General features: G+C 38.8%; 1 protein-coding gene across 5 annotated transcripts; it reads left to right on the top strand.

Annotated features, from left to right (window-relative positions):
* On the top strand, positions 1-26963 carry ano5b (anoctamin 5b). Of its 5 annotated transcripts, none has more exons than XM_039795390.1 (21): positions 1-341; positions 9065-9109; positions 12854-12918; positions 15904-16011; positions 17781-17849; positions 18040-18324; positions 18498-18617; positions 19221-19336; positions 19482-19616; positions 20329-20434; positions 20634-20694; positions 21098-21249; positions 21359-21433; positions 21651-21876; positions 22065-22243; positions 22462-22559; positions 23002-23132; positions 23286-23491; positions 23713-23900; positions 24563-24668; positions 24766-24990. In XM_039795390.1, the coding sequence occupies exons 1-21, from the start codon at positions 266-268 to the stop codon at positions 24988-24990; spliced, it is 2772 nt and encodes a 923-aa protein (XP_039651324.1). In that variant the 5' UTR covers positions 1-265. The 5 variants fall into 5 exon arrangements, with proteins under 5 accessions (XP_039651324.1, XP_039651325.1, XP_039651323.1 ...); XM_039795389.1 differs by lacking the exon at positions 1-341 and adding an exon at positions 8604-8748 and having other exon boundaries at positions 24766-26963; XM_039795391.1 differs by lacking the exon at positions 9065-9109.
* Positions 26964-27889: the final 926 nt, after the last annotated feature.

Raw genomic sequence — 27889 nt, 5'->3', positions numbered from 1 at the left:
TGTGCTTGGTCTTCTCGGGTAGCGCCAGGGAGCCCAGCAGGGTACAGTTTCAGTGAAGATTGGTCATAATGTAAATATGATCCATTCCCGATCTATTAATCTGAATCGGACCCGTTGATTTCAGTGTGTGATCGGCCAATGCTTGCATGTTGGAGTCTTCATCGACGCGACCTGATCAGAGCGGCATCCTCTCACTGTTTTTCCCCGCTTTTCTGAGGAGGTGAAGCCTTCAGAAAAAAAAAGAAAAAAAACACCGCTGGCCGCTATGAGACGAATAACGGGAAAGACGAAGGATGAAACTTTGATAGAGCTACAGAACGCGACGGAATCACAGACTGCAGGTAGGCTTACTAAATAAAGATACACTCATTAACCTTTATCCTTTAACTGGGGTCATGAGGATGTTTGTCAAATGCGTAATATTTGTCATCAAGACTCTACTACTGCTTGTAGTAGCTGCTCTGGCAAAGAAGCACTCTACTAGGGTACATGGTTAGCCTAATCCTTACCCCAAATAACTGATATTCCAATTAAAATACGATTTTGAAGAATATACCCTCATATCAAAATAAAAGCTGTTCTCAGCACTGACATGGCAAGCAAACAATCATGTCATGCATGAAACAGGTTTGAAGGATCTTGATTACTAATCAGACATCTCTGTCAGGAGGTAATGCTGTCAAATCCCAATGAATGCTGTATAACAGATAAAACAACATCCATTTAAAAAGAAACTATTCTGCCCACAAACAAGTTTAATCTGACGGGTCAGACAAGTTTCAGCAAGTTATCAGCAATCCCATGACAAGCCACGAGGCAAACAGATCAAAACTCACTGGGTGTTTCTGGGAAAATTTTGTATTTTGGTATGTCCCTTAAAACTGCCAGGTCTTCCCCAAATTGAGGCACATTTGTAGGATCTGGGTGATTGAAGTCACCTGTCAGACGTCATCACTGTAAAATCTCAGTAGATACTGTAGCAGAATATCCCAGAAGCATCTTCATTTCCATGTTTTTTCATTGTAAATTAATTTAAGTTGCCAAAAGGGCAAACTGATCAAGCATGTGAGTAAACCAATCAAATTTTCTCCTTTCTGCTACCTTCTGAGCGTGTCTATGTCAATATCTAAATGGATTGCCTTTCCCTGAGATAGTCAGGCTTCACTGACTCTGCACTAAACAGCAAGCCACTTTCAGCCTGTGGTTTCAGACAGCGTGGTCACTAGAGTCCATCTGGAGGTTAGCAGTCTGGACAGTTTACCCAGTTGTAGTTTTGCTTTCAGCCATTACGGTGATGAAATTAGCAATATGTATTGCATATTTCCATATACTGTTATCATCGAGGACACCAAATGAGTAAAGATTAATAGTTTCTACTTCCATTTAGCTCCATATGTCATAATAGAGGAGGGCTCTGGTCCTTTAAGTGCTGCATTATGTCTCCCATAGCTTCCACAGCACAGCAGTTTCTGAAGATGGTATTGCCATAGTGGCTTTCTTAAGCAACAAATCTGCCAAACTGAGAAGAATGCAGAGTTGGTTCTTGCATTCAAACTATATGCTAAAAGACAATTCATTATGTTTATTTTGCATAGCCAGAACAGGGATACAAATGGTTGTGTTAATTCTAATAATTGAAATGTCACACAGCTACAGTCAAATGGAAAGGAAATTGAGTGTTTACAAATGGAAAAAAACACTTATGGCCACTTGTGGTTCATGACTAATTGCTCTACCATAATGGAAAGGTCACTTAAAAAATCTAATTGCTGATGTATTAACCCAAAAGCTTGTTTTTACCTCTGTGTTCGAGGAAGCAGATCAGTCTAATGTGCCGTGATTAAGTAATGGCTTTAAGACAAAGTGCTACAACACTGATTTGATGTCTTCAATCCATGTTTACATAATCCATGACTCACTTATCTCAGGGACTGAAAATTCCTCGTTTGAACCTGTCGTATCACTCTTCAAATGTGCAGTTTCATATTCAAAACTACAGTAGCTGAAGCCCTAATGTCTGTAGAAGTCCAGTAATTGTGCCATGTCAGATAGGTCAGGAGAAATTATGGTTTCCAGCAGAAACTTGTGTTAGAAGCAAAGCACACATGGAGGATATTCTTAAGATACAATTGTGATACAAGTGCATAGTGTGTACTGACTGACCCTTGCTTGTCCCCTTTTATTGGAAAAGTCTGGTGCTCTTGTGATAAGAGCAGTACTGCGTTTTAATGAAGATGACAGTTTTTTGTAGAATAACTTGTCTTAATGGACTATCAATTATAGAATACTTCCAAATGCCCATTTAAGCATCATTAAGATGTAATATTTAAAGTGCATCTTAGAACTTTATAAGCAATTCATACATTAAGATGTAGTGACAGCAATGTTATGAGTGTAACCCAAAGATATTGATTCTAAAAGTGAAATTACTGTATGAAAAGTCACTAAAATTACTACTTGGAAATAATCGTATGTACTCTAGATGACTTCATTTAGAAATGCAATTGAGTAAATTAGTGATTTTATGAGGGCTTTTCTTTTTGTGTCAGCTTAACAGTTATTACAATCTGTAGCTATGTTATGCGATAATAACAAACAACCTGTTGCTCACTTCTATCGTAACCCTGCATATGTCTACCTAACAGCTGGATGAAATCAGATGCACTGCATCACTGAAGAATCATTAAAGGGAATTGAACAATAAAGATGATTTATTTCCCAGCATTCATGTTGAATCTGATCAGACCTTTTTCATTTGTATACCCAACACTCTTTATTATGTTAATCAGCGAGGTGATAATGAACACACTGTTTATCTAGGGTGAGCTGTGGGTTAATAGACTGCTCTTGTTCTGCAAAGGCTTTATTCAGGCTCTTATCAGGGCAGACCTTCAGCGGATGGTGCTCCTTGCGGCCGTGCATTTGCGCGGCACTCAGACACTGCAAATAGTCACCAATGAAAAGGCAAGTCTCTGCTGAGTTCAATGATATTTCACACAATAGTATACAAGAAAAGGGTCATTAGTTATTAAAGGGGCCGTGGCTTAAGCATTTGGGGCAGGGCAAACCGTCACCAATTAAAAAGGAACTCTTTGCTGAGTTCAATGATACGTCTCACAAGAGTATACCTTAAACGGTTCACAAGTTATGAAAGGGGCGTGGTCTGTGTACATGGGTGTGGCTAGAGTATAAGGGGCTGCTCAATATCACATGTAGACCACGCATTCTAAGTTTCATGTAAATTGGAATAACTTTTGCCAAGATACAACCGTTCCTGTTTCGACAGCCACCTAAAAGTAGCATATAGCGATTTTGCTAATTAATTTAAAAAATGAAACAGCGCCATCTAAAGGCTGATTGACGCCACATTTGGCACACAGCCTCATTGGCACATGAGGAACAACTGTGTAAAGTTTTGTGTCCATCGGAATAGCCGTTGGCAAGATACAACCGTTCCTGTTTCGAACACCCACCTACAGGAAGTTGGTCCTCCATAACTTGCGCATTGTTTTATCTATCAAAATTCTTTTGATAACTTTTTGTCAGAGAGGGTCCTCCGAGTCTATATGCAAGTTTTTGTGCCGATCGGACTCATGCCCCAGAAGCAGTTAGACAAAGTAGGTTTCCCATATATCGATATTTTGCTGATTATTTAAAAAATAGATAAAACAGCACCATCTAATGGTCAACTGCCACCAGGTTTGGCACAGATGCTAAATTGGCCATGAGGAACAACTTTGTCAAGTTTCGGGGCAATCGGAATAATTGTTGCCAAGATAACGCAACTTCCTGTTTAGACAGGAAGTTGTTATAACGCATTTTTTCAACTATCAAAATTCTTTGAATAACTTTTCGTCATGAGGGGCAACAGATACTACCAAAGATTCAAGAAGATTGAAATCACACCCTTGGACAAGTTCAAATGAATGTAAAACACATGAAAAATGCATAAATTAAAAATGGCCGCCTTCCGGTTGGGCAGAGCTAATGAAGGTAAATGGGAAATATGTCCGCAATGATTAGAGCAATATGTGTATTAAATCTGGTGAAGATCGGAGCAACTTTGTCCAAGTTAAGGCCTTCCACGCATTAGGGGGCGCTATGGAGCCCGCTTACAGGTATGGGCCAAATTGCTGTACAATCTTGCAAAGCTCCCAGGTGTTTATGTTTGCAAATTTTTGTGAGTTTTCGTATATATTGAGGCCGTCAAAAATGTGCCCAAGGGCCGCTATAGAGCAACCATACCACTCCCAAGCCTAAATGTGAATTCAGATGAAAGAGTTTCCTATTCTGCACATGGCTGCAACATTTTGAGAGTTTTCGTGCATCCTAAAGTCCTCAAACAAGTGTTTGTAAAATGACGATTTTTGCACGAAAACCAAGATTTTGGAAATTTTATAATTTTGTAATTGTTTCTAAAAATAGCTCCATGGACTTGAAGATGAGACCTATGTTGGTATATGAACTTATTACTTTATTACGAATTAAGGCACATGTTAGGAGGCGCTATGGAGCCCCCTAAAGTTTTGTGAGTTTTTGTGCATTCTAACCCCCTCAAAAATGCAACGAAGGACTCGGAAAAATAATAATCCTTACAAAAACAATAGGTGCCTTGCACTTTCGTGCTCGGGCCCTAATACTTTACATGGTACTTAAAGACACTTTATAATAAAACCAGCACATTGTAAACAGATGAAGCAATAAAACCAACAGATAAAACAAACATATTAAAACAGTACAATTAGTAACTAGAAGTAGATAATATGTAAGACTATTGTAGGTGGAAAGCTAATCTGAAGAGGTGTGTTTTGATGAGTGATTTGAATGTGTCCAGGTCAGTACAGTCATGGCTGTGTATGGTTAGAGAGTTCTACAGGTGGTGGTGGTCGATGGTGAAAGCTCTGTCACCCCAGGTAGGGTGCTTGGTCCTGATTGGTGGGGAGAGGAAGTTTGCGTCAGAGGAGCGGAGGTTACAGGGGGGATTGTGGCAGTGGAGCAGGTCTGTTAGGTAAAGCCTGGTTATGGAGGGCTTTGTGGGTGAGGAGGAGCACTTTAAACTGGATGCGTTGGGGAACAGGGAGCCAGTGGAGATTCTGGAGGACGGGAGTGATGTGGTCGCGGGAGCAGGTGGGCAGCAGAGTTTGGGATGTATTTAAGTTTATTTAAGGCTTTTGCAGATGAGCCATAGAGAACGCTGTTGCAGTAGTCAATTCTGGAAGTGATGAAGGCGTGAATCAAAGTTTTGGCACCAAAGAAGGTGAGTGATGGGCGGAAACGGGCAATTGACTCAGAGGTTACAGATGTGTGGGGATGAAGACAGGGTGGAGCTGTTGACAAGGAGATCGAAGTTGTGGGTGTTATTTGTGAGGATTTCGGGCCGATGATAATCAAGTCGGATTTATTGTAATTGAGTTGGAGGAAGTTGGTTTGTATCCAGGTTGGAATATCAGTGAGGCAGTTGGTCAGGGTGGAGGATGTAGCTGCGGTGATGGATTTGGGGGAAATGTAGATCTGGACATCATCGGCATAGCAGTGGAAGTGGAGACCATGTTTGCGTATATTTCCGAGTGGCAGGATATAGAGCATGAACAGGAGAAGACCAAGCATCGAACCTTGCGGGATGCCTTGTGACAGAGGAGCAGAGGTGCAGTTGTTGATGTGGATGAACTGTTGTCTGTTGGTGAGATAGGAACGGAGCCAGGAGAGTGCGGTGCCAGTGATGTTGCAGTAGCTTTCCAGTCGGGACAGGAGGATGGAGTGGTTGATGGTGTTGAAGGCTGCAGTGAGGTTGAGCTTGATGAGAATTGTGAGGTAGCCAGAGTCAGGGGAAAGGACAAGGTCATTGGTGACTTTGAGGAGGGCTGTTTCAGTGCTGTGTTGTGAGCGGAATCCAGATTGAATTGGTTCATGATTATTGAAGGTGAGATGGGTTTTAATTTGAGCAGCGACAACAAGTTCCAGGATTCTAGATAGGAAGGGGAGGTTGGAGATGGGTTGGAGGTTGGACCGATGTCCGGGTTAAGACTAGGTTTCTTAAGGATGGGGGTGACAGCTGCAAGTTTGAGTAGTGTGTGGACTGATCCGGCACTGAGAGAGGAATTGATGGTGATTTGTTTAGAGCGGTGGTGACCTTGGTTGTGTGTGTTTGGAGTATATTACCTTGATCATAGCTGAGCTTCCCGAACACTGATTTATAGACAGTCATTACTGATGTCCTACTGTACTACTGGATGAACACAACATGTACTGTGACATCATAAACAATTACAAAGCAGGTACTTGGTGTCATCTTCATTGGACTCAAAGCTTATCTGTAGTGGGTTGCCAGGTGATTTGCATCTATCAGGGACAGTCAGCCAATAATTCTTATTAAATGACTAAAAGTGCTCTCAATAGTAATTACTCATGTTTTAAGGGATTTGCTTCCATTTAAGGGGATCTCACTCTGCTCTCTGCAGCCACGGCAGATGAAGTCATCTTCCAGTCAGAGGTGAAACAAGGCCAAATAGTTGCTATGGAAACAGGCATTGTAATTGCATTACCCCATTTGATGGAGGCATGATACTAAATAAGCTATGGAAAGCAACCAAGATTACAGTAGATAATATAAGTCAACTGATAGTACAGAATCAAGCATACTTACTCACCCTGTTGCCATCTAACATGAAAAATATCAAAAGCAAACAACCAGACCAAAGGTTGCATGTTATGCAAGCAAGAGAGCAACTTTCTGTGTCTAATCTGTGTTGACTCCTTGCCTTGCTCAACAGACTATCAAAGATATCAAACATGGCATTTTATTTTATGTTGTGTCTTATGCAGAGGTGAAAAGAGTGCTAGAATATTGTACTCAAGTAAAAGTACTGGTACTTTAGAGAAACTCTATTCAAGTAAACATACTTTTGTACAAATTTACTTAAATAAAAAAGTAAAACTTAGGTCAGGTAAAATGTATTCTGAGTAAACATTACTGCGTTAAATATTTTAAAGGACATGACCACTTATGTTAACTATGCTGAGGTACAATAATGCTAACCATAATCCATAAGGACCTGATCCTTAATCTGATTGCATTGTTGTACATTTGTACTGTTCACTAAATATTAGGCCCGGATATGACCGCCTTTCCGCAGCCGTCCCACCCGCTGACGGCAGACTCTCTGCAAGTGAACATAAACAATTCTTCATCTGGAATGTCAGCTGAGTGCAGAGTGTCACGTCTATCAAGCTCTGCCCTCCTGCAGTGGCAGACACACCTGCATTCTACCCAACTTGAAATGTAGCAAAGTATTTAACTTGTGATAAAAATGACTTAAGTAAAAGTAAAATTATCGATTTTTATTACCGAAAAAAGACGTCTGTGTTACAGTAACAAGAGTAAATTTAATTAGTTACTTCCACCCCTGGTCTTATGAAGATAATACAGTATCCCCTCTACCCTGCACAAAACCTTGTTGTGTAAGAGTTTGTGGTGTTTTGCACTTTTCAAGCTTTACGGGGATTGTCAGGAACTCTCCCCTTTGGGACTACAATATCCTGATGATAAGAAAGGAAATTTGTATTCCTCATGATAATACAAGCAAGCATGTATTGCAATGCAAGCAATACTCATGCAAACACAAAAACACAACTCGCACTTTAAATGCACTACTTACTAAAAAGAAAAGAGGATATTTGTCAATGGTTTTCTCTCCTCAGTGGTCGTGACTCCTAGGGTTTATATGTGCTATTAGATGTATTGCTTGGTATTATTTAAAAAAAGAAGAAAGTTTGATAAATTATTTTCACGTCAAGGACCATTTAGTAGCTGTTCTGGAGCTGTCAATCATATCACGTAATTCTCACCAGCAGATGAGTTTGAATTGAGTTGAAAGTCAAATTTAATTTCCAGTTTCTTTCAAGCCAACAGACTAGAAGACCTTAAAGCACTCAGAAAGCCCCAGAACGGTTACTGTGAATAGACCTAGAGGTGAGAACGAACTTTGAATCTTGTTACAGTTTTTGTTTTTAACTCATAGCAAACATGATTCCACAATTGAATTTTGTTATTAGAGTAAAAGAATCAATCATAAAAATTGTGGAATCATGTTCCATGTTATGAACTTTCCCTTTTTTATATAGTTAGCCGATTCGACAGGAAATGTGGGGGGAGAGATAGAGAGGATGTCTTGTAGAAGACCTAGCCCTGTTGGAGCTCAGGATGTTGTGGTTTGACTGTACACACCACGCCTGCTAGAGTATAACGACTCATTTCACTCGCATGTTTTGGTATGAAATTTAATATTTCAGTCTAGTGCTTTACTATTTCATATGTGACTGCCTTCCACATTTGCCTAAATCACCTGAATTATCAAGACAGGCATTTGGCTTGTCTGAGACTGTAGAGTGGATGACTTTCACTGTAATGCATTAAATTTAGACCAGAGTGCTAACCTATATCACATCAATATTTAATTTACATCTAAACGCAATCAAACTCCTGCTTAGAGGGAAGTTGTAGGGCAATCTGTGACATGTTTGTATCACTTCCCTTGAGAAAAGGTTTATGTCGTCATAATCCGGAGCTGTGGTTAGTTAGTCTGCACTTGTTGAAGTGCAAAGCAAAGCAATGATCTGAGATGTATCTGTTTGAGAGTAGTATGCAGGGCGGTCTATCTGAGTGCCAGCCTCGTGGGAGAGCTACAGAAGAGCTGTTAATGGGGCTTTTTTACCGACAGTCGACACCCACCACAGCCTGCTTCAGTCAGAGTAAAAAAAAAACTATTTGATTTGTTAATGGATCAAATGTATTTTACCTATTGCATTATTTTCAGGTTATCATCACTGCTTGTATAGATGCTGTGCTACAGATGGAAGCCCTGGTCTGATCACCACAAGAGATAAATGTTCTGTTGTTTTTTATTTTCTCTGCAGTGCTCAGAGTAAGTAGGCCTTGGGCACTGTTATATACTGTGACTTTTTGATGAATTCTTGTCAATCAGAGTGTCTAAGCACTTTGTAAGCCTGCATATTCACCACCCACAGTTTTAACACTAACCTGTGTCTATCTGTCTGTCCTTTAAAGATGGTCCTGCAGTGTTGACCGCATTCAGGATAAACCTGCACTCAGGTACGGGCAGATCAGAGGCTTTATGTGATGCCTGTCTGTCCGTCCTCGCATCATCATCCTCTGCTATTTCTCTTTACATCCTCTCATTGTGTCTCATTGAAGTCTCCTGATGAATGGACCATATTTTCTGTTTCTGTTCTTTAAATTCTGCTTTCTGGTTAGTCTGCTAATCAGACCCAGATGTCTGTGTGTTTCTGCCTGCTCTTCAGCCTCCATCTCAGCTTCTGATCTGCAGAGCCTGGCTGCTGGTAGCTAAGTGTGCTGTGTCCTGTGTTCATGGCTGGAGCGTTCAATCTGCCCTGATGCATTCACTCATTGAGTTGAATGTTTACATGGAATTCAGGTCAATTAGGGCTTTGCGATTTGACAATGTATAGCGTGAGGAGAAAATTTTTTTTCAATGACCAGATAATTGGCTATACTTTTAATACTGTGAGCGCTATCTCTTTAATATCTCAGGTAGCAATATTTTGTTATGGGGCAAGGTTGCAAATCAATTGGCAGGACAGCTTTATGTCAATATTGAATTTTCATAAAATGTTTTCATCAATGTAATGAACCTTGATCTTTAAGGTATTTCATTTTCTGGATTTGCAAAAAAAAAAGAAACTGTTTATTTGACAGTTACTCAATTGACCCAGAAAAATTATTATATATTACATTATATGTCAGTATCACAATATAAGGTTACATATACCATTACAGAGAATCTTATCCATATCGCCCACTCCTAGTGTCATACATAAGTATTGATTTCTTTTACTTAAGTAAAAGTAGCAGCAATACCAAACAAAAAAATACTCTATTGCACGTAAAGGTCCAGCTTTACCTTAGAAGAAGTACAAAGGTATCAGCAAAAATTTTTAAGTAAAAGTACTCATTAGGGAACAGAATGGCACCTGCCAGAGTGCTATATCAGGCCATATTGTTGCATTTAGGTGTAGTTTAATCTACAACTGCATTATAGTTTGTAATTTTGATCTTCAAAGTAAATAGTAACTTCATCTGTCATATAAAAACTACTAAAATAAAGTGAAGTAGAAGTATAGACTATAGCAAAAAAATGGAAGTGCTCACAAGAACCTCACAATTGTACTACAGTACTACTTAGTTACCTCCCACCACTGCTAGTGTATGTGCTTTTAGCCTTCACTAAAAGCGGCCGCTCTCTTCTGCCATTTACACATGCTGGCATGTAAAATAAAACTGAGGAGCACTATATGTGTGTCTCAACTGGGTGTTACGTGTGAATATAGATGCAAATTTTCTGTTTCTGGAGATTTTCTGCAATCACCATCACCGGGAATGAAAACTTTATCAGGTGTAGTGAAATAGGTTTTGGCATGATTCGGCTGGGTAATAATGGATTTGCTTTCTCTTTCTGCATTATCAGCATATGCCTCTGGAAACTGACATATTGGCACGAGTGACATTCTATTCTGATATACTGTAGGCCACTTATTTCTTTAATTATTAAGGGTGAAGGAGTATTGTCTCACCATACATCTGGCCCCCCTTCCTCACTGGCCTTCAGTGCTCTGGCTAATGGAGGTGCAGCAGCAATTATGGACCTGTTTTATTTTTCTATGGACCTGAGAGTGGAGCTTGACCTGTACCAGGGATTGAAAGTCAGCCTCTGCTGTTTCAATTTTGACCATTCTTTTTAAAAGCTGTCTCGGTGAGTCCCCCATCTTTGTCTTATCTTTGTAAAACGTTTCTATATCCCATCACATCAAAAGCAAAGAGAAATGTTCATCTCACTCATATCAGGGCTTTGTCATTAGCTTATGGATTTCTTTCGCTGCCATATCGAGGAGCAATGCTCTTCAGCAGCTGACCATTTGGGACTATATGTGATTTAAAGTGTCACTTTGATTTAGTGCCCACCAGAGGTTACTGGCATATATTTTGGCATTCTTCTGTTGGGCATGTTCACAGGAGAATATCTCAGCTGTACTGTAAATATACAGCAGCTGAAGGATAATTGGGTTGCTTGGGTGGAAAGTGTGTTAGTTAATTTGTGCCCTCAAAAGCCATGGTTGCCAAGGTAATTTTGCATTAATTAATAATTGTGCCACTGTGGTGTAGTCTAGGTTGCTGCTCAGTTCTACAGAAGGTAGGCTACTCTGTGAATATCACCCCTTTCTCCATATATTTGTCTCTCTGTGGAAGTTGATATAACACACTGCTAGAACGTTGCTTCTGTTTGCTCAAGCCAGGCTGTGATAACTGGCTGTGCACTGTTTGAGTGAGACCAAGATTAAAGAGAAAGTCGGCTCCACAGTCAACGATGCTTCCAGCAAGCCCACTGGAAAAATTGTATTTTGTCGTTTGCCCTTTGTACACCTCAGGGATTCCTCAGGCTAAAAGGGGGCATATTTTCATTCCTTCCTTGTGAGTGTCCAGCCCTATCATTGAGCTTCCACATGGAGACACCACAGTCCCTCTCTTATTGGCTCACACTGCTGTCCGTCACATTCTTGTGTCTAATCAAAGGCAGCTGGGTTGAAGCTGAAGGAAGTTGGAGATCTTTGTGTCCTTTGTGTGCTGAATGTGTTTCGTTAGGCGGAGGTAAGACTTCTGGTACAGCAGCAACGCCAACCCCCGGGCCCCTCCCCCTCACTGATGTCATCATGCATGTTCTAGCCTCCCCCACAGGAAGTGCCGCTTTCCCACCATTCTGGAATAATAGGGGAGCAGGCAGCGAGCAGAGCAATGCTACATGAGCAAATTCCTTCTGCCAGAGTGGAGGGAGAGAGAAGCACTCCAGGAATGTTGTGTGTCATTGTATTAGAGATGAAGAGGGGTGTGTGTGTGTGTGTGTGTGTGTCTGTGTGTGTGTGCCGCCACTGCCTTTGTGGTTCTCATCTGTCTCTCAGCTCCTATTTACCTATGAGGCAAGAATCTGTATCTGCTGATGTTGCCAGGAGACTGTCAGATGTTTTTTGGGCCCTTGTTAAATTAAGTTCGTCTGAGATTCATGCATGGCCATAACAATTATTGGCCGGGTCATTGCCCTTAAAGGGATAGTATGAGTGAACCTTATTATATGTACAGTACAGCTTATATCCTGTATGGATAAAAACAGAGCTTAATGTAGTTTAGCTAAATTACTGGATGTCGGTGGGATAAGTAGAGAAGAATATCCACTCCATTGCTTTAACACTTGACAGTGTACTTGTTAGGCTACCGTGTACATTTTAAAGAAGCAGATGTGAAATTCTAACAATCACCTTATTTTTAGGGCTATTGTTTTCCCTTGTTGGGTGTGGGCGCATGTAAACAGGATGGTGGAATCGATGACTAAAAAGTCAAGTTTTTCTTGGTACATTGCTACATGTAGTTTAGTTTTAGGTTGACGAGTCATAAGTCTCTGGGTCTGTGGTATTTACCCCTGTTTGAGTTAATATGCTATTAATCCTACAACCTTCCACTGACTGAGCTGATTGACATGAGCCATTAACACACCTTCAATCTGAAGGCAAAGACATATATAAAAAATTACCAAAAAAACAGAACTAACCTTTTATAAGACACATGCACGACAAAGGTCAGAGGAAGAATATATATAACATGACAATGCACACATTCAATTCTTGCTAAACATGACATATTTCAGTTGTTAGACAATTTTACCAGCTTCTGTACATGTGATTGTTGTATTTTTATTGAACTGCATAAGGCATTACTTTTATATAAATATATAAAATAACATATGAAAATAATAATTTCTTTTTTTTGCAGATGGAAATGGTGGAAATGGTGTTGATGCCCATAATGTAAGAGCGACACTGCCTGGATTTACAGAGGTAAGTCAGATGCTTCTGTGGATGTTTCTACACAATTACAAATTGTAAAGGAATAAGTTTGGGATAACATTTTGGGCATTAAGCATATAGTCCCTTTCTTGCCAAGAGTTAGAGGAGAAGATTGATACTACTCTCTGTCTGTACAATAGACTGTATGGTCTGTACTCTACATTTGAAGCTACAGCTAGCAGTTGGTTAGCTTGTTACCAGTCTTTGTGCTAAGCTAAGATAATTAGTTGCTGGTTGTAGCTTCATATTTACTGTACTGATGTAATAGTGGTATCAAACCATCTGCAAGAAGGTGAATATATATATATATATATATATATATATATATATATTCCCAAAACATTGAACTGTTCCTTTAATTGTTACATTGTTAAATAACATTTTCATAATCTAAAATTAACTGTCCAATATAAGAGTTTCAGCAGTCTTCATGGAGTTGGCTTTTGTTATTTTTCCAAAGCTTTTTTGCAGCCACAAAGTTGTTTATGTCATTGTTTATGTTTGTGTAAAATCGTGTGCTTAGATGACTGACCTTTTGTCGACTCACCGCTGAGTCACAAGACCTCTAAGTCTCACAGAGTCTCCTCTCATTTCTCGAACAATGAGACAGAAATAAACTGTTTGCTGTTCAAACAGAAGCCTGTTGTCAGTCTGTTGGGATTTCAGTGATACAGTGAGGCCAACGGCCAGATGGTTTATCATCTTAATTGATAACACTGATTACATTGTGTTTCTGTGATGTATGACTCTAGAATTCAGTGCATGAATAGATCAGTGCTAATCTATCAAACACTTCTGTTTTCAATGTTCTCATTAGGTCCGAACATGATTAAATAACAGTATAACAAACAGCGCTCACGCCCCTGTTACAAGAGGGTCTGTTAGTGGATGTGAGGGCGTGATAAACCAGCAGGGTGTGGTTCAGTAAACTACTGAACGTACTGGGTACTGCTGTGGTTAACCCTTTTATATTGTTGCTCTTTAGGTATGCTTTGTCACTAATTTGTGAACAAGACGGGCCTTCTGAAAACATGACAGACAGATATCACCACTCCAAAATGAACAAACTGGAAAATTTATGTTTTTCAACTCCTTTTCTTGGCTGCAAACAGTGACATCATAAACCTGACTGGGAAATTGAAAGTGGACATTTTTTTATGTAAAAGTGAAGGATGTGAAGATATTAATAATTAAATTGAATTTAATTTTTTTTTAAGATTATTTTTTGGGCATTTGTAGGCCTTTATTTTGATAGGAGAGCTTAGACTTGAAAGGGGACAGAGAGGGGGAATGACCTGCAGCAAAGGGCTGCAGGTTGGAGTCGAACCTGCGGTCGCTGCGTCAAGGAGCAAACCTCTATATATGGGCACCCGCTTTACCAGGTGAGCTAACCAGGGGCCCAAATTGACATTTTTAAGAATACATTTCATTTCAAATTTCAAATAAAGTTTTCCATTTTACTTTAGTACATTCCTGTCATCAAAATAATCCTGTTTAACTTCAGATTAAACAGATTGTACAGATTGTACTCTATCTAGTGTCTACAAACTCATGTTTGTTACAAGAAAATGTATGGTAATGAAAACAGTCATATCTTAAATTCCAGGTTTGTTAAAGGTTATGAGATACATATTGATGTATTAATCCACAATACTGTAACCACAATACAGCACTACAAATAAAGACATATACTGTATATTGTAGACCAGTGTTGGGAAAGTTCACTTTCTACATGAACTAGTTCAAAGTTCAGTTCATAAATTTAAAAATGACTAGTTCAGTTCATAGTTCATACTTCAAAATTTTGAACTAATTTCACAGTTCCAAAAATGAACTACTTCATAGTTCTTTTTTTTCATATGTTGCTTCAGTTCATTGTGCCGTTTCAGGTTTGCTGTGGATGTGACTGAAGTGCGGATTTTCTTTTTTTCCCATCCTCACCGACCTTGTCATAAAACTTGTTTAAATGATCATACGACGCCTCCTTGCTACATGCTGCTTTTTGTTTTGATGACGCATGCGGCGGTGCGACACTGGTGGCTGGTGTTGCCAGATTGGGTGTTTTTTCCACTACATATTAAGGCCTGTTTACGGTGTTTTTTAGCCGGGTTTTCGCCTGGAAGGCTCTATAAAAATCTGGCACCCTATTGAACAAAGTTAAACTGAGAGAGTGTGCCGTTCACAGACACCAGAATGAACGAGTTCACAGTATCGTTCATCAGGCAGTAATACAGTACGTTCAGTTCACGTTCGCCCAAAATATGAACGAGTTCATGAACTATCGTTCAATGAACGCGTTCAGGCACAACACTGTTGTAGACACTGATTACAGTATAGCACATACTGTAGATTACTTGATCTTATATCTTTTTATCTTTTTATCCATTCATTTGAGTATTTCCAGCGAGAGTGCTGTTGACCATACATGTTATTAGTGTCAATAAAACACATTTCCACATTAATGAAAAAAAAAAACATCTAGTGTCAAAGAAGTTGTACTTTAGGAGTTAAGACAATGAGTGAAATACAAAAGTTGATATAGAACATGTAGAGCACATTTCTCGCTCCACCATCAACTATTTTGGTATAATGACAGGCTGTGATTGTACCACGTCCAGGATTTTTCTGTTTTTCTGTGGGTTCTTTTACTGTCATCATGGCCTCCCTCTTAACTTTTTCCCAAGGAAACAACATTCTCTTGAACTTTTCAGTCCTGTGCACCGTGAATGCCTACTACTAGTACTAGTTAGTAAGCTATAGTAACCTAAATTACATGTATAATTATGGGACACAATGTGCTTCTCCGTATGTGTCATACTGTATATCTATAAGTGTTAAGCCTTTTACGTCTGTCTTCAAGATTCATTTCTTGCTTTGTCAGTATTTATTGTTCAAGTATTACATGTCTCTTTGCTTTCAGTTCCCACTCTGTGAGAAAACTAAAAGTCTTATTGTGTTTGTTTGTTTCTCCTTGAGACCGAAAAGCTACAACCAAACACAGACACCGTGTTCTTCAGGGACGGAGTTCGGAGGATAGACTTTGTGTTGTCTTATGTAGATGACAAAGATGGAGAAAAGAAACAGGTAAGTGTAACAGAAAAGTGTCAAGTGGCCGTCAGTTGACTACTCAGCATTTTTACAGTGCAACCAGTGACTAACTGTGGTACTGTTGGCAGCGTTACACAATTTATATCCAGAACAAGAATACATGGTTCTACAAAGAGGAAGTGAGATTCAGAATATGTATTTTCTACAGAAATACAACATTTGTGGCCTTCAGTATTTGGGTCAAGAAGTTTGAGAAAAGTAAGGTGGGACAAATTTAGAGGGCTACATTGGTTATTTCAATGTGTCAGATACATATTTAACATTGAGGTAAATATAAGTATCGGACTCATTATCGGCAGATATCCAATATGAAAGGACTCGGATGGGGACCAAAGAAACTTCTAATTTTAAATAACTGTTCCTAACTGTCTGGCAAATTGTTTACTCTTGTGGACTTAATATGTTTGCTAGATTTATCACTGTTGTACTTTTTCTTTAGTAGTTGATATTTTGTTTCCTCCTAGCATGAATCACAGTGTAATTAATTTGACAGTGAGCTAATCTATGCTTTTGTTGGATTCAGTTTCTTTGTCACTGTACTAATTCATTTTTCGTTTATGGAATCTCATTGTTTTCTTATTTGTAACCACTGTGATTGAATTTGTTGTCCATTAGGGTTTTCACAATTGCTTCCAGTAAAAATCTCAAAGGCCAACTCCTTGTCTTTAAACTATGTTGGAAGTTTTTTTAGCGCTCTTCATAGCTGTCCACCTACATGCATAGTGAAGGCAGAGAACTATTCTAACAAATTCTTCCTATTTTGAAGCATGTTATTGCTACATCATCATCATCATCATCATCATCATCATCATCATTATCATCATCATCATCATCATCATCATCAAACAGCAATACGAAAATGTCATAGAACTGAGACTTAACTGATCTAGGCCACATTTTCAACCTTAATTTATCAGGAAGGCTGTTTTCACACAAACATTCACACTTGGAAGCTGCACAGAACAACAGCAGTACCAAAGATCAAGCTGTGCTCATAGGTTGAAACATTTTCTTTGTATCTCTGAAAAGGCAGCTCTTTGTTTCCATGGACCAAAATTGTGGAATAGCTTAAACATCCGACATGCAACTTCTGAAAATTGCTTTAAGAAACATTTTTTCAACCTCAAGGCTACAGACTAACCTCAAGTAGTCTGTCGCCTTGCTTTTAATCATTTTGCTTGAAAGTTATTTATTTATATTATATTTTGTCCCTTTGTTTTTGTTTGCCATATTTGTTTTTTTTATTTGTTAAATGTTAATTGAATGTATTTGAAAATGTTTTTTTTGTGTAATTTTTGAAGCACTTTATGCATGAAATGCATCGTTTTTTCATTATCATTCAGTTTTCCAGGGTCACCTTTCTATCACTGACTTTTGGAAGATATGGCAGTGTTATGTCTGAAACATAAATGTGCTCCTCACTGCCCCCACAGTATTTAGCTAGGTCAGCAAGTAAAGATGTGCCTCCCCCTGTGTCCATTGATAGGAGCTTTACATATCCCCTAAATCCCTCAGAAGTTATAACAGTGTCTTTATAACAGGAGTTTTTGTGAGAAGCCACTACCATTACCACACCAAATTCATGCCCCCTGTTTGACCAGTTTGTAACCCCACAAACAAAGAGTCAAATTAAGTTTTTGTAGAGGAACAGGGGCTTTGTTACATTTCTCTAATGTGTAAAGGAGACAACACATGAATACTGTGTGTGTGGCACTCATGGTTGTGGTTTGTGTGTTTATTTACAGGAGAGGAGGAGGGAGTTTGAGGCCAACCTTGAGAAAATAGGACTGCAGCTGGAGACGGAAGATAAAGCTGTAAGAAACTCAACCACAGAGTAGCTGCACCACCTACTGGATTGTTTGTTGAGGCACACCATATTCTACAGGGGGGAAAAAGTCTTAAAGGGATAGATCAGTTTTAGACACATTATACTGCCACCCAAGTACTTAAAGGAAATTGTCTAAAAAAAGGATTTTTTCCTCTACTCTATCTATCTTGTATCAGGACTCCAAAGACCAAAAGACATATTTCTTAAAGATCCATGCTCCGTGGGATGTACTGGCCACCTATGCTGATGTCTTAAAGATCAAAGTTCCCTTCAAGTTGAGTGATATCCCCCACAGTCAAGATGTCCCACTGGAATGGCTCTCGCATCCTTTCCGCCTGCCAGAGCACATCATGCGTCCACAACCTGACTACTTTACCTACCCCTTCGACAAGGCCAAAACTGACTTCTTCCTTATCACTGACAAGGATAATTTCTTCCCACCTTCCACAAGAAACAGAATTGTGAGTATTTCTTATCTAAAATCAGAATTAACTTGCTACATTGTAAATATCTCTTGGGTCCAAGATCAAAGAAAGTTTTCTGTAACTCTTGTGTAACAGACAATCAAGTATTATCTTATCTTATCTTATTTTATCTTATCTTATGTCTTGTTAAATCCCGTCCTTGTTATAAGGTGTACTACATCCTGGCTCGCTGCCCGTACTACAAAGAGGGTCGGAAAGAAAGAGAGAAGACGGGAATCAAGCGACTACTCAGTAATGGGACGTATACAGCAGCCTTTCCACTACATGATGTAAGACATGAATAACATATTATAAAATATTTTAAAACATGATAATAAAACACTGACAGGAGCAGTTATGTAGAGTGAGTACATTTTTACTGTTAATGCTACTTTCACTACTACTAATACTACTACATATATACTATTTATTTCATTTATCTATTTTGTTTTCATTTGTTGCATCTGTATATACATATACAGTATATGTACAATATATATATATATATATATATATATATATATATATATATATATATAAATAAAGGTCATAGTACTTAGTATACAGTGGTTCTGTAGTAGTAAATTGTAGTAATTCATTTGTTTGTGCATTTCCTAGTTCCAAACCAATACTATCTTAATCAGCATGGTCTCAGCATAACATAACATTTATTTGTTTCTTACTAATGACATTATATAGCACCAAGCATTTGTTTTCTTTTTCACTTCAAAGAAAAATGTTTGAAACGTTTCTAAAAATGTTAATTTAAGAGAATAAAAGGAATAGTTCAACATTTGCAGAAACAAGCTCATGTACTTTTATTGCAGAGATCTTTTTTCTTTAATTTACAAAGATTCAACAGCTCCATATTACACTGTTTATTTTCCTTTCAGTGTCAGTACTGGAAAAGGGCAAGAAATGCTGAATGTGAGAGTGAGCGCTACAACCTGTACAAGCACTGGGCCAGTTTTCTCTGCTTTTACAAAGAGCAGCCTCTCAACCTCATCAGGTAAACAGGCAACACCTGAATGCTATCATCTTTTGTTTCAACACAAGATTTAATATTTATTTCACTGAAGCGTGTTTAATTAAGATTCTGTTAAAAATCGGAAAGAGAGAGCTGCACAGTTAAATGGGCTGTTTTTTGGTTGTAGAAAGTACTACGGGGAGAAGATTGGGATCTACTTTGCCTGGCTGGGCTTCTACACAGAGATGCTGTTCTTTGCAGCCGTCATGGGCCTTATATGTTTCACCTATGGAGTGCTCACTTACGATGACAACGTGTCAAGGTTTGTACCAACAGAGGGCTTTAGGGAAAGGTTAACCATTCGGCAAAAAGTATATGGACATCCGAATATTACCCCCATGTGTGATTGTTGACCATTAAATTCCTAAATGAGCATTAATCTGCTGCTGTAACAGTCTCCACTCTTCTGGGAAGACTTTCCACAGGACAGTTGAACCTGGCTGCTGAGATTTCTTCCCATTTAGCCACAAGAGCATTAGTGAAGTCCATTGATGTTAGACAATAAGGCCTGGCTAGTTCATCCCAAAAGTGTTGGGCGGGGATTGAGGTCAGGGGTTCTTTCACACCAAACTTAGGAAAACCATTTGACCTCGCCTTGTGTGTGGTTCATTGTTATTTTGAAACAGAAAGGGGCCTTCCCCAAACTGTGGCCATAAAGTTCTAATCAAAATATTGTCATAAATACAATTTAATGCTGTTGCTTTAAGACTTCCCTTCATTGGACCTAAAAGGTCCAGCCCAACCCAGGAAAAGCAGCCTCAAACCAAAAGTACACACACATATGTGGACGGAGGTATCCACATACTTTTGGCCGTATAATATATTATACTTATGCCTTTAAGATGAATACGTCTATTTTGATATTCCAATTAAAAGCTGTTCCAAACTGGATGCTAAATGGTTATAATTGTTTTTAAACATTGTTTTTAAACATTTTCATTTTTTTCATCCCTTTTATCTCTCTCTCCTTTTAGCAAAGAAATATGTGACGCCGATATTGGAGGCAACATTGTGATGTGTCCACTTTGTGATAAAAAGTGCCCTTTCTGGAAGCTCAACTCTACGTGTCTCTCATCCTGGGTAAAACATTACACTTCATATGTTAATTGGACACCACTGTAAAACCTAAAAGTGTATATTTTAAACTTGAATTTTAGTGTGTGTGAAATTTACTCAAATATCTGCAGTAAATTGTACCCTGCTGAGTCAGCAGTATGTCACCCTGTTAATGCCCAGCGTGTCACTGAGGAACTTATTGTCTCCATATTCTCTCTTCCAGCAATCCCATCTGTTTGATAATGAGGGAACGGTATTCTTTGCCATATTTATGGGGATTTGGGGTAAGTGTCAGTCGATGCTGCTCTTACTGCGTTTAACCTGTGTTGGAGATCCAATTTGTTCCCCCTCCTGTGAGACAGATTTTCACAGTTAAAGCCTTTTCACACTGAAGCATCATTTATCCGTACTGCTTGAGCCCAGAACAAGATGCCAGCACAATTATGTTGTTATATACCAAGCAGTTGGAAAGCTCGCCCAGCGCTCTAAGGGCCAAGAGCGCCTAAAGAACTGGCAGTGTAGCATGATTCAGGTTATAAAATAAAAAAACTCTGCCCAAAAAAATGGATGGAATCACCTGCACAACACAAGACTTTTCCTTATACAACAAAAGTTATTTGTTAGAGGTCACTCACAAACTAAGGTTTCACAACTTTTTGTTTCCTTTTCTTTAAATCTATTTGGCAGTAACTCTGTTTTTGGAGTTCTGGAAACGGCGTCAAGCCCGGCTGGAGTACGAGTGGGACTTGGTGGACTTTGAAGAGGAACAGCAACAGCTTCAAATCAGGCCCGAGTTTGAGATCCGATGCACTAACAGGAGACTCAACAAGATCACTAAGGTGCTTCGAATATGGAAAATAAACATGCCAAAATATATGTACTTTGTGGTTTGCAAATAATAACATTGCACCATTACTTTTAATACAATAAATAATAATAATCTTTCAGGAAATGGAGCCGTATCTCCCCGTCACCAGCAAGTGTGCTCGCTTCTGCCTCTCGGCTGCCACTGTTATATTCTGGGTAACTCTGTCGTGTGTGTGTGTGTGTGTGTTAGTGTGTCCTGGTTTGTGCTATTTACAATTATACATAGTAAGTATTTGTCCCTGCCTTGTCCCATACTATTAACAGCTTTATGTTTGTGTGTGTGTGTGTGTGTGTGTGTGTGTGTGTGTGTGTGTGTGTGTGTGTGTGTGTGTGTGTGTGTGTGTGTGTGTGTGTGTGCGTGCTCCCCCCAAAGATTTCCCTGATACTGGCCTGTATTATTGGGGTCATAGCATACAGGCTGGCAGTCTATGCTGCCTTTGCAAGTATCATTAAAGATCCTTTGAGGAATATCCAGTTTGTGGGAAGATTCATCACTCCACAGCTAGCGACTTCTGTCACTGCCTCCTGCATCAACTTTGTCATCATCATGATCCTCAACTTCTTTTATGAGAGGGTGGCCATTTGGATCACTGATATAGGTAAGACGATTTCATCTGACATTTACTGAATCAAAGAAGGGCTGAGAAGAACCTAAACACAAATGACAGGAGCGTACAACAGAGTCATCATTTTGTCTTTTCATATATCCAAAAAAAACAACATGGAACAGACATTTTTACACACAACATTTTACACTGATCTACTATCTGGTGTTTGCTTCCTGTAGAAATCCCAAAGACCCACCTCGAGTATGAGAACAGGTTGACCATGAAGATGTTCCTCTTCCAGTTTGTCAACTACTACTCGTCATGCTTCTACGTGGCCTTCTTCAAAGGCAAATTTGTGGGTCATCCTGGTAAATACTCATATATGTTTGGCAAAGACAGCGGACTGAGAAATGAGGAGGTGAGTTTTATTGCCCTATACAATATTGATTAGAGTTACTTTGTGCACTGAACTGAGATGTATATATTTTAAGTAAACATCCCCCATAGAAAAGGGCTGCTTCATGTCGTCACATTTTTCTAAAAGTGAGGACAGCTTTATAATCTGGTGCTGCCAACAGGAAGTGCATCAACTAAAAGTGTGTTCTGTAAAAACGTAAAAACCTCTTGCTGTCCTAGTGTGACCCTGGAGGCTGTCTGATTGAGCTGACCACGCAGCTGGTGATTGTTATGTCAGGAAAACAACTCTGGGGGAACATTCAGGAAGCTCTGCTGCCGTGAGTCCATCCAATCTCTGTACTCCGCCCAGTCTTTCACCTCTTGACTATTCACCTCAATAGAACTCAACTCAAGACAATCATTTTCAACAAACTTTTTTATTTTACAATTTGCATTTTGGCAACTTGTAGTGCATTGTATTAATGCAAATGTAGTGCATGTAGATTTACCCTCAATAAATCTAATTTCCTACCATGCAGCTAGCCTGTTTCAGATGCACACACCCACGTAAAAATGGAGAGACATTTTTTTTTTCTACTTCTGAATAAATCAAATCAAATTATTGCCTCTCTACCCCACAAACACAGGGCTTTTAAAGAATAGGCTAAGAGAACTGTCACTGTCATGTCTCTTTGGAAATGTCTTGCTTGCTTTGTGCGAATCCCAACGTCAGATGTCAGCAGTTTGACGTCTGGTTCTTCTTCGTGGGATTCTTGACAGGTTAATGCGTAACTGGTGGAACAGCAGAAAGGGACGTCACCGTCCTGAGAACCATTACAGCCGCTGGGAGCAGGACCACGTCCTGCTGAACTTCACCCAGCTGGGATTGTTTTATGAGTACCTGGAGATGGGTGAGCTCATATACAGGAGAACAAGATAAATGCCTGTATGATTAAATGGATGCTGTATTTGTTTCAATCTATCTATTACATTTCCCTGTTTTCCACTCTCTTCTCTTTTTTTCTATCACTAACGCTCTCTGTCTGCTCTGCCTGTCTTTTCAGTGATCCAGTTTGGTTTCATCACTTTGTTTGTGGCCTCTTTCCCCTTGGCTCCGCTCCTGGCTCTGTTCAACAACATCCTGGAGATCAGGGTGGACGCCTGGAAGTTTACCACCCAGTTCAGACGACCGGTGGCGTCCAAGGCCCGAAACATTGGAGCGTGGCTGGAAATCCTTAACACAGTGGCCATTGTGTCTGTTGTTACCAATGTGAGTGTTGTACAGTATGTGTAGAAGTGTATGAGTATGTTTATCAGTTACATTCAGTAAGTATTTTGGCCTTGTTTGTGCTCATTTCTATATTTTCATGTATGATAAATGTGTAACAGGCTTTTTAGCATGAGTCTATTCATCTAACTAACCCTTTTTTTCAATTTCACTGCAGAAGCAAACATTTCAATGACAGCCTTTTGTGCTTACTTCTGTCCCAGGCTTTCATAATGGCGTTCACCTCAGACATGATCCCTCGTTTGGTCTTCCTTCATGCCTATGGTGAAAATGGCACCATGAGTGGCTACATTAACAACAGCCTGTCATTATACGACATCTCTGCGATACCTGAGAGCAACATGCCCGAGGAAAAAGACAACTGGTTTATTAACTCAACTGAAACCTGCAGGTATTAGAGTTTAAAGAGCTTGTTGTGCTTTTGACTTTTCCGTATTTAACAGTTTTGAAAAGCTTTAGACCTGCACTAATCAATATTTAATATAACCAACTGTTTAAATAAGTGTGTAATGTGGCAGGGGTCGCTTCTTGTGACAAGCCCACAGAAAATTGTTACTAGTCTCTTTAGTTACCCTCAGCTCTATGGAGCTTTTATCTAAATGTTTTAGCCTGCAACACTAGAGCTAGAAGTTAAATCAATAATTGACTAAAACTAAAAAAACATGACTCCAAATGGATACGAGCATTGCTCTGTGTTTGCTGGACGTGTAAATAAAATAAAATTTAACATGTATGTTAACATGGTATATCAACTTTATATTATTATGTCAGTGTTGTGTTTACAGTTTGTTGTTCTGCCCTAAATTGGATAAAAATGAAGTCGTTTTATGACAGAATGTAAGTCATTGTTGGCTTGAAAGGTGCAACGTATCATCTGAATGAATATTTTTTGCTTTAAAATTCCAGAATAATTATAAGTGTTTAAATCAGTTGTTTGAGCTATCTGAGTTTCAGAGTCTTATAGCATTTACTGATGTGCACTGGTACCATCCCATTTTGTTTAATGATTACATTAATGAAACATTACTGACCGTGTGACGTTGTTTTGTACAGATACCGCGACTACCGTAACCCTCCAGGCCACCCGCATCAGTATGAGCACAAAATGCAGTTCTGGCACATCTTGGCTGCCAAAATGGCCTTCATTATTATCATGGAAGTAAGACAACGCATCTTTTCCTAACTCCTTACTCAAAGAATAATTTTTCAGAATTAAAGGATTATATGTTTAACATGTGATAATCATTTCTCCGCAGCACGTGGTCTTCATGGTGAAGTTCTTCGTGGCATGGATGATCCCAGACGTCCCGTCAGATGTGAAGGCTCGGTTTAAACGAGAACGCTACCTGATTCAAGAGTACCTGCACAACTATGAGGTGGAGAGGGTCAAACTCCAGCTGAGTGCCAGTTTCATCACAGAGCCACAGTCAGAAATGTCCTTGATGACAGACAAGCATGAAGTGTTGTCTGAGTGCCTGTAGCCACCTGCTTCACACCTTCCAACTAACCAAGCCAAGAGTGGAATGTCTGGGTGTCTTCCACATACAAGGGCTTCCATATTTGGGATAAAAACGCTAATATCTTTTATTGCTGAATGGACTCCTCCTATATTAGGATATGTGTAGAGGTATCCAAAAAAATATGAAATGCAACATTTCACTTTGCTTAAAATCTTCATCTCAAGTGGATGAAACATTCCCGTGCCATAAAAAGATAGTTGGAAAATAATAGCAAAAAGAGCAAAAAGATTGTAACGACAGCTTGTATCATTCTCCATGTAACGCCTTCAAACTCTCCATTTGTCATGACTGAAAACAATAATCTCTGTATTCGTGGTTGTGAAGTTAAAGTTTGTGTTTTGAAACATATGACATTAGGTGTAATTACCCTTTAAAGAGTTGGTTATGTTATCATTAATTAACTTGTCTGCGTGTGATTCTTGAGAATACACGATGGACTCCGACTGTTTAGAAAAGAAGATATGTCAGTTTTTAAAATGTTTGTGTTTAAAAAAAATCATATAATTTTATGGATACATATGCTTTTTTCTTTCATTATATATTTTTTAAATTGGTAACTACATAACGTTTATTTCCATGATCTATAGCTGGGCTATGAGATTGTCAGTTTTGTTATTTGAGTGTATTGTGTTAAGGGAAAGGCTCTTAAGAACTGTGCATTTAAAAAAAGAAATACCTCCATCATACTGCAGCCATACTGTAACAATCATAAGTGTTATCATTTCCACCCTGACTGAGTTAGTAATATGGTTAGACAGCAGCTGTAGGCTCATGCATCTCATCTTCCAAAAGTATTTCCAACTTGCTGCGGGACCATTTATAGAATTTCAAGCAAGAAAAAATGAAGAAAATGTATTGACAGTTTCTGATTTAATACAATTAGTTTGTGTGTGCATGAGTTTAGGTTGTGTGTGTGTGTCGGCTTTACTATTTGCGTTGATAATAAATGGCACATACTGTAGGCATAAACAAAGGCACCTTCATTTCAGAGATGAACAAGAAAGGAGAAGAACTTGTACCCTGGTTGGGATACATGTGAGTGAGGATTTCAGTGAAAATAAATTATTTCCTGACTTTTAGTAACCCAATCCTACTCTCTATCTGATTACTAAGTGTTGCTGTAGTAGATATAAAGAAAACATCATCTATTTAAATGGGTTGTAGTGCAATTAATTTATTGATCGCCTTCTGCTCTGTAGCCTGAAGCTTTTGTATTTAGAGTTACTTCATACTACTCTTTTAAAGATATCTTTTATCAATTTACTTGCAACACCTTATTCCTTATTTTGTACTATTCATCACCTCATAAATCAAGCAGTGTTAGTTCACACAGCTCTTCGAGTACATTTTATGCTATAAAGTATTACTTTGTCAAGGGACCAGATAAGTAAAAATCACCTGAGATTATATTTCCGTACAGATTAGTCATTTATGAAATACAGGATCACTTTAGATTTTTCTGTGATTATATGGAAACCTCTTGTAACTGACTCTGTAAATGTTGCAGTTGTGATTTTTATCTATCAGGAAATTATATTATGAAAGTTAAAAACAAAGCCTGACCAACTCACATCTCAGGATTAAACATCTGCTCATGTTTGTTGAGCATCACTTGTTGATGAAGTTTGCAGATGTCAGATGTGTGCAGAGCTTGATCCTGCAAAATACTCGATGCATTTCCCAACAAACAAATGCCTTAAACCTCTGTGTTTACTTGTTTTTCTATGATGTTGTAATGACAAAGTTTTCTATCTGAATTCAAAATCTGTTTCATATCATTTGTTGCTACTGCTGCTACATTGCAAAGTAGCTGTGTTGTCTGGTTTGATGTGCATGAATTGCTGTTTGTCAGTTCTGTTTTTATTGTAGCCTATTGTACATAAATGCAGTAAAGCTGGTAATATTCACAATAAATATGTAAATAACTAGTTTTATTCTGAGTTGTGTTTGCATGAAGCCTGTACAACAACATATTGATTTCAAAAATCAAATAAAACCATTGTGAGACACAAGGTCAAGAAAAAGGCTTGTTTCCCTCAAGATCCCCTCTAGACATGTTGCAAGATGTAAAAATCCTTGAAAAACCTGCTTGAATACTAATTAATGACTCATAAGATTTTTGCCAAACAAAAAAAAGTATTTCATCATTGAAAAATCCATAATCCATGGTCTATGTTCTATGTTTATTTCAAAAGTTGAACTACTGAACAACTGTGATCACTGTAAAGTCCCTTCTCATTGTTTGTGAGTTGAATACTGGACCATGATTGGCTGGATGATGTTACAGTCCTGCTCATACCTACAAGTGTTAAACTGAGATAAGGTGAGCACCCAGCTCTCTCTCTTCAGCAGATGAACATGAAAGCAGCCTTCTCGTGTCAAACTCTTATGTCATTCTCCACAGCAAAGCTTAAACATTCAAGAGACGCTACAATAAGCAAAACACAATGCTGTGTGAATGGTGACATAAAGAAAAAAACACGATTTAGCAAAAATACATACACAGTGCTGCTCACGAGTTCAGGAACCCATGCTAAAGTTCACTAAAAAGAGGAATAAAAAAATCATCTTTTGGAAATTGATCTTAATGCCTTAATTAACAAATATTAGGAAAAATCCAACCTTTAAGGACACCAATTTTCTTTGTGAATGAATAATGTGTCGTAAATAAATAAATGTTCTTCCTTAAAATACAGGGGGAACAAGTATAGACACCCCTATGTTAAATTCCCATAGAGGCAGGCAGATTTTTATTTTTAAAGACCAGTTATTTCATGGATCCAGGATTCTATGCATCCTGATAAAGTTCCCTTGGCCTTTGGAATTGAAATAGCCCCACATCATCACATACCCTTCACCA

Source organism: Perca fluviatilis, chromosome 3 (genome assembly GCF_010015445.1).
Source record: "Perca fluviatilis chromosome 3, GENO_Pfluv_1.0, whole genome shotgun sequence".
NCBI lineage: Eukaryota > Metazoa > Chordata > Actinopteri > Perciformes > Percidae > Perca > Perca fluviatilis.
The sequence above is the reverse complement of the archived record's forward strand: the minus strand, read 5'-3'. Positions and strand labels throughout refer to the sequence as shown.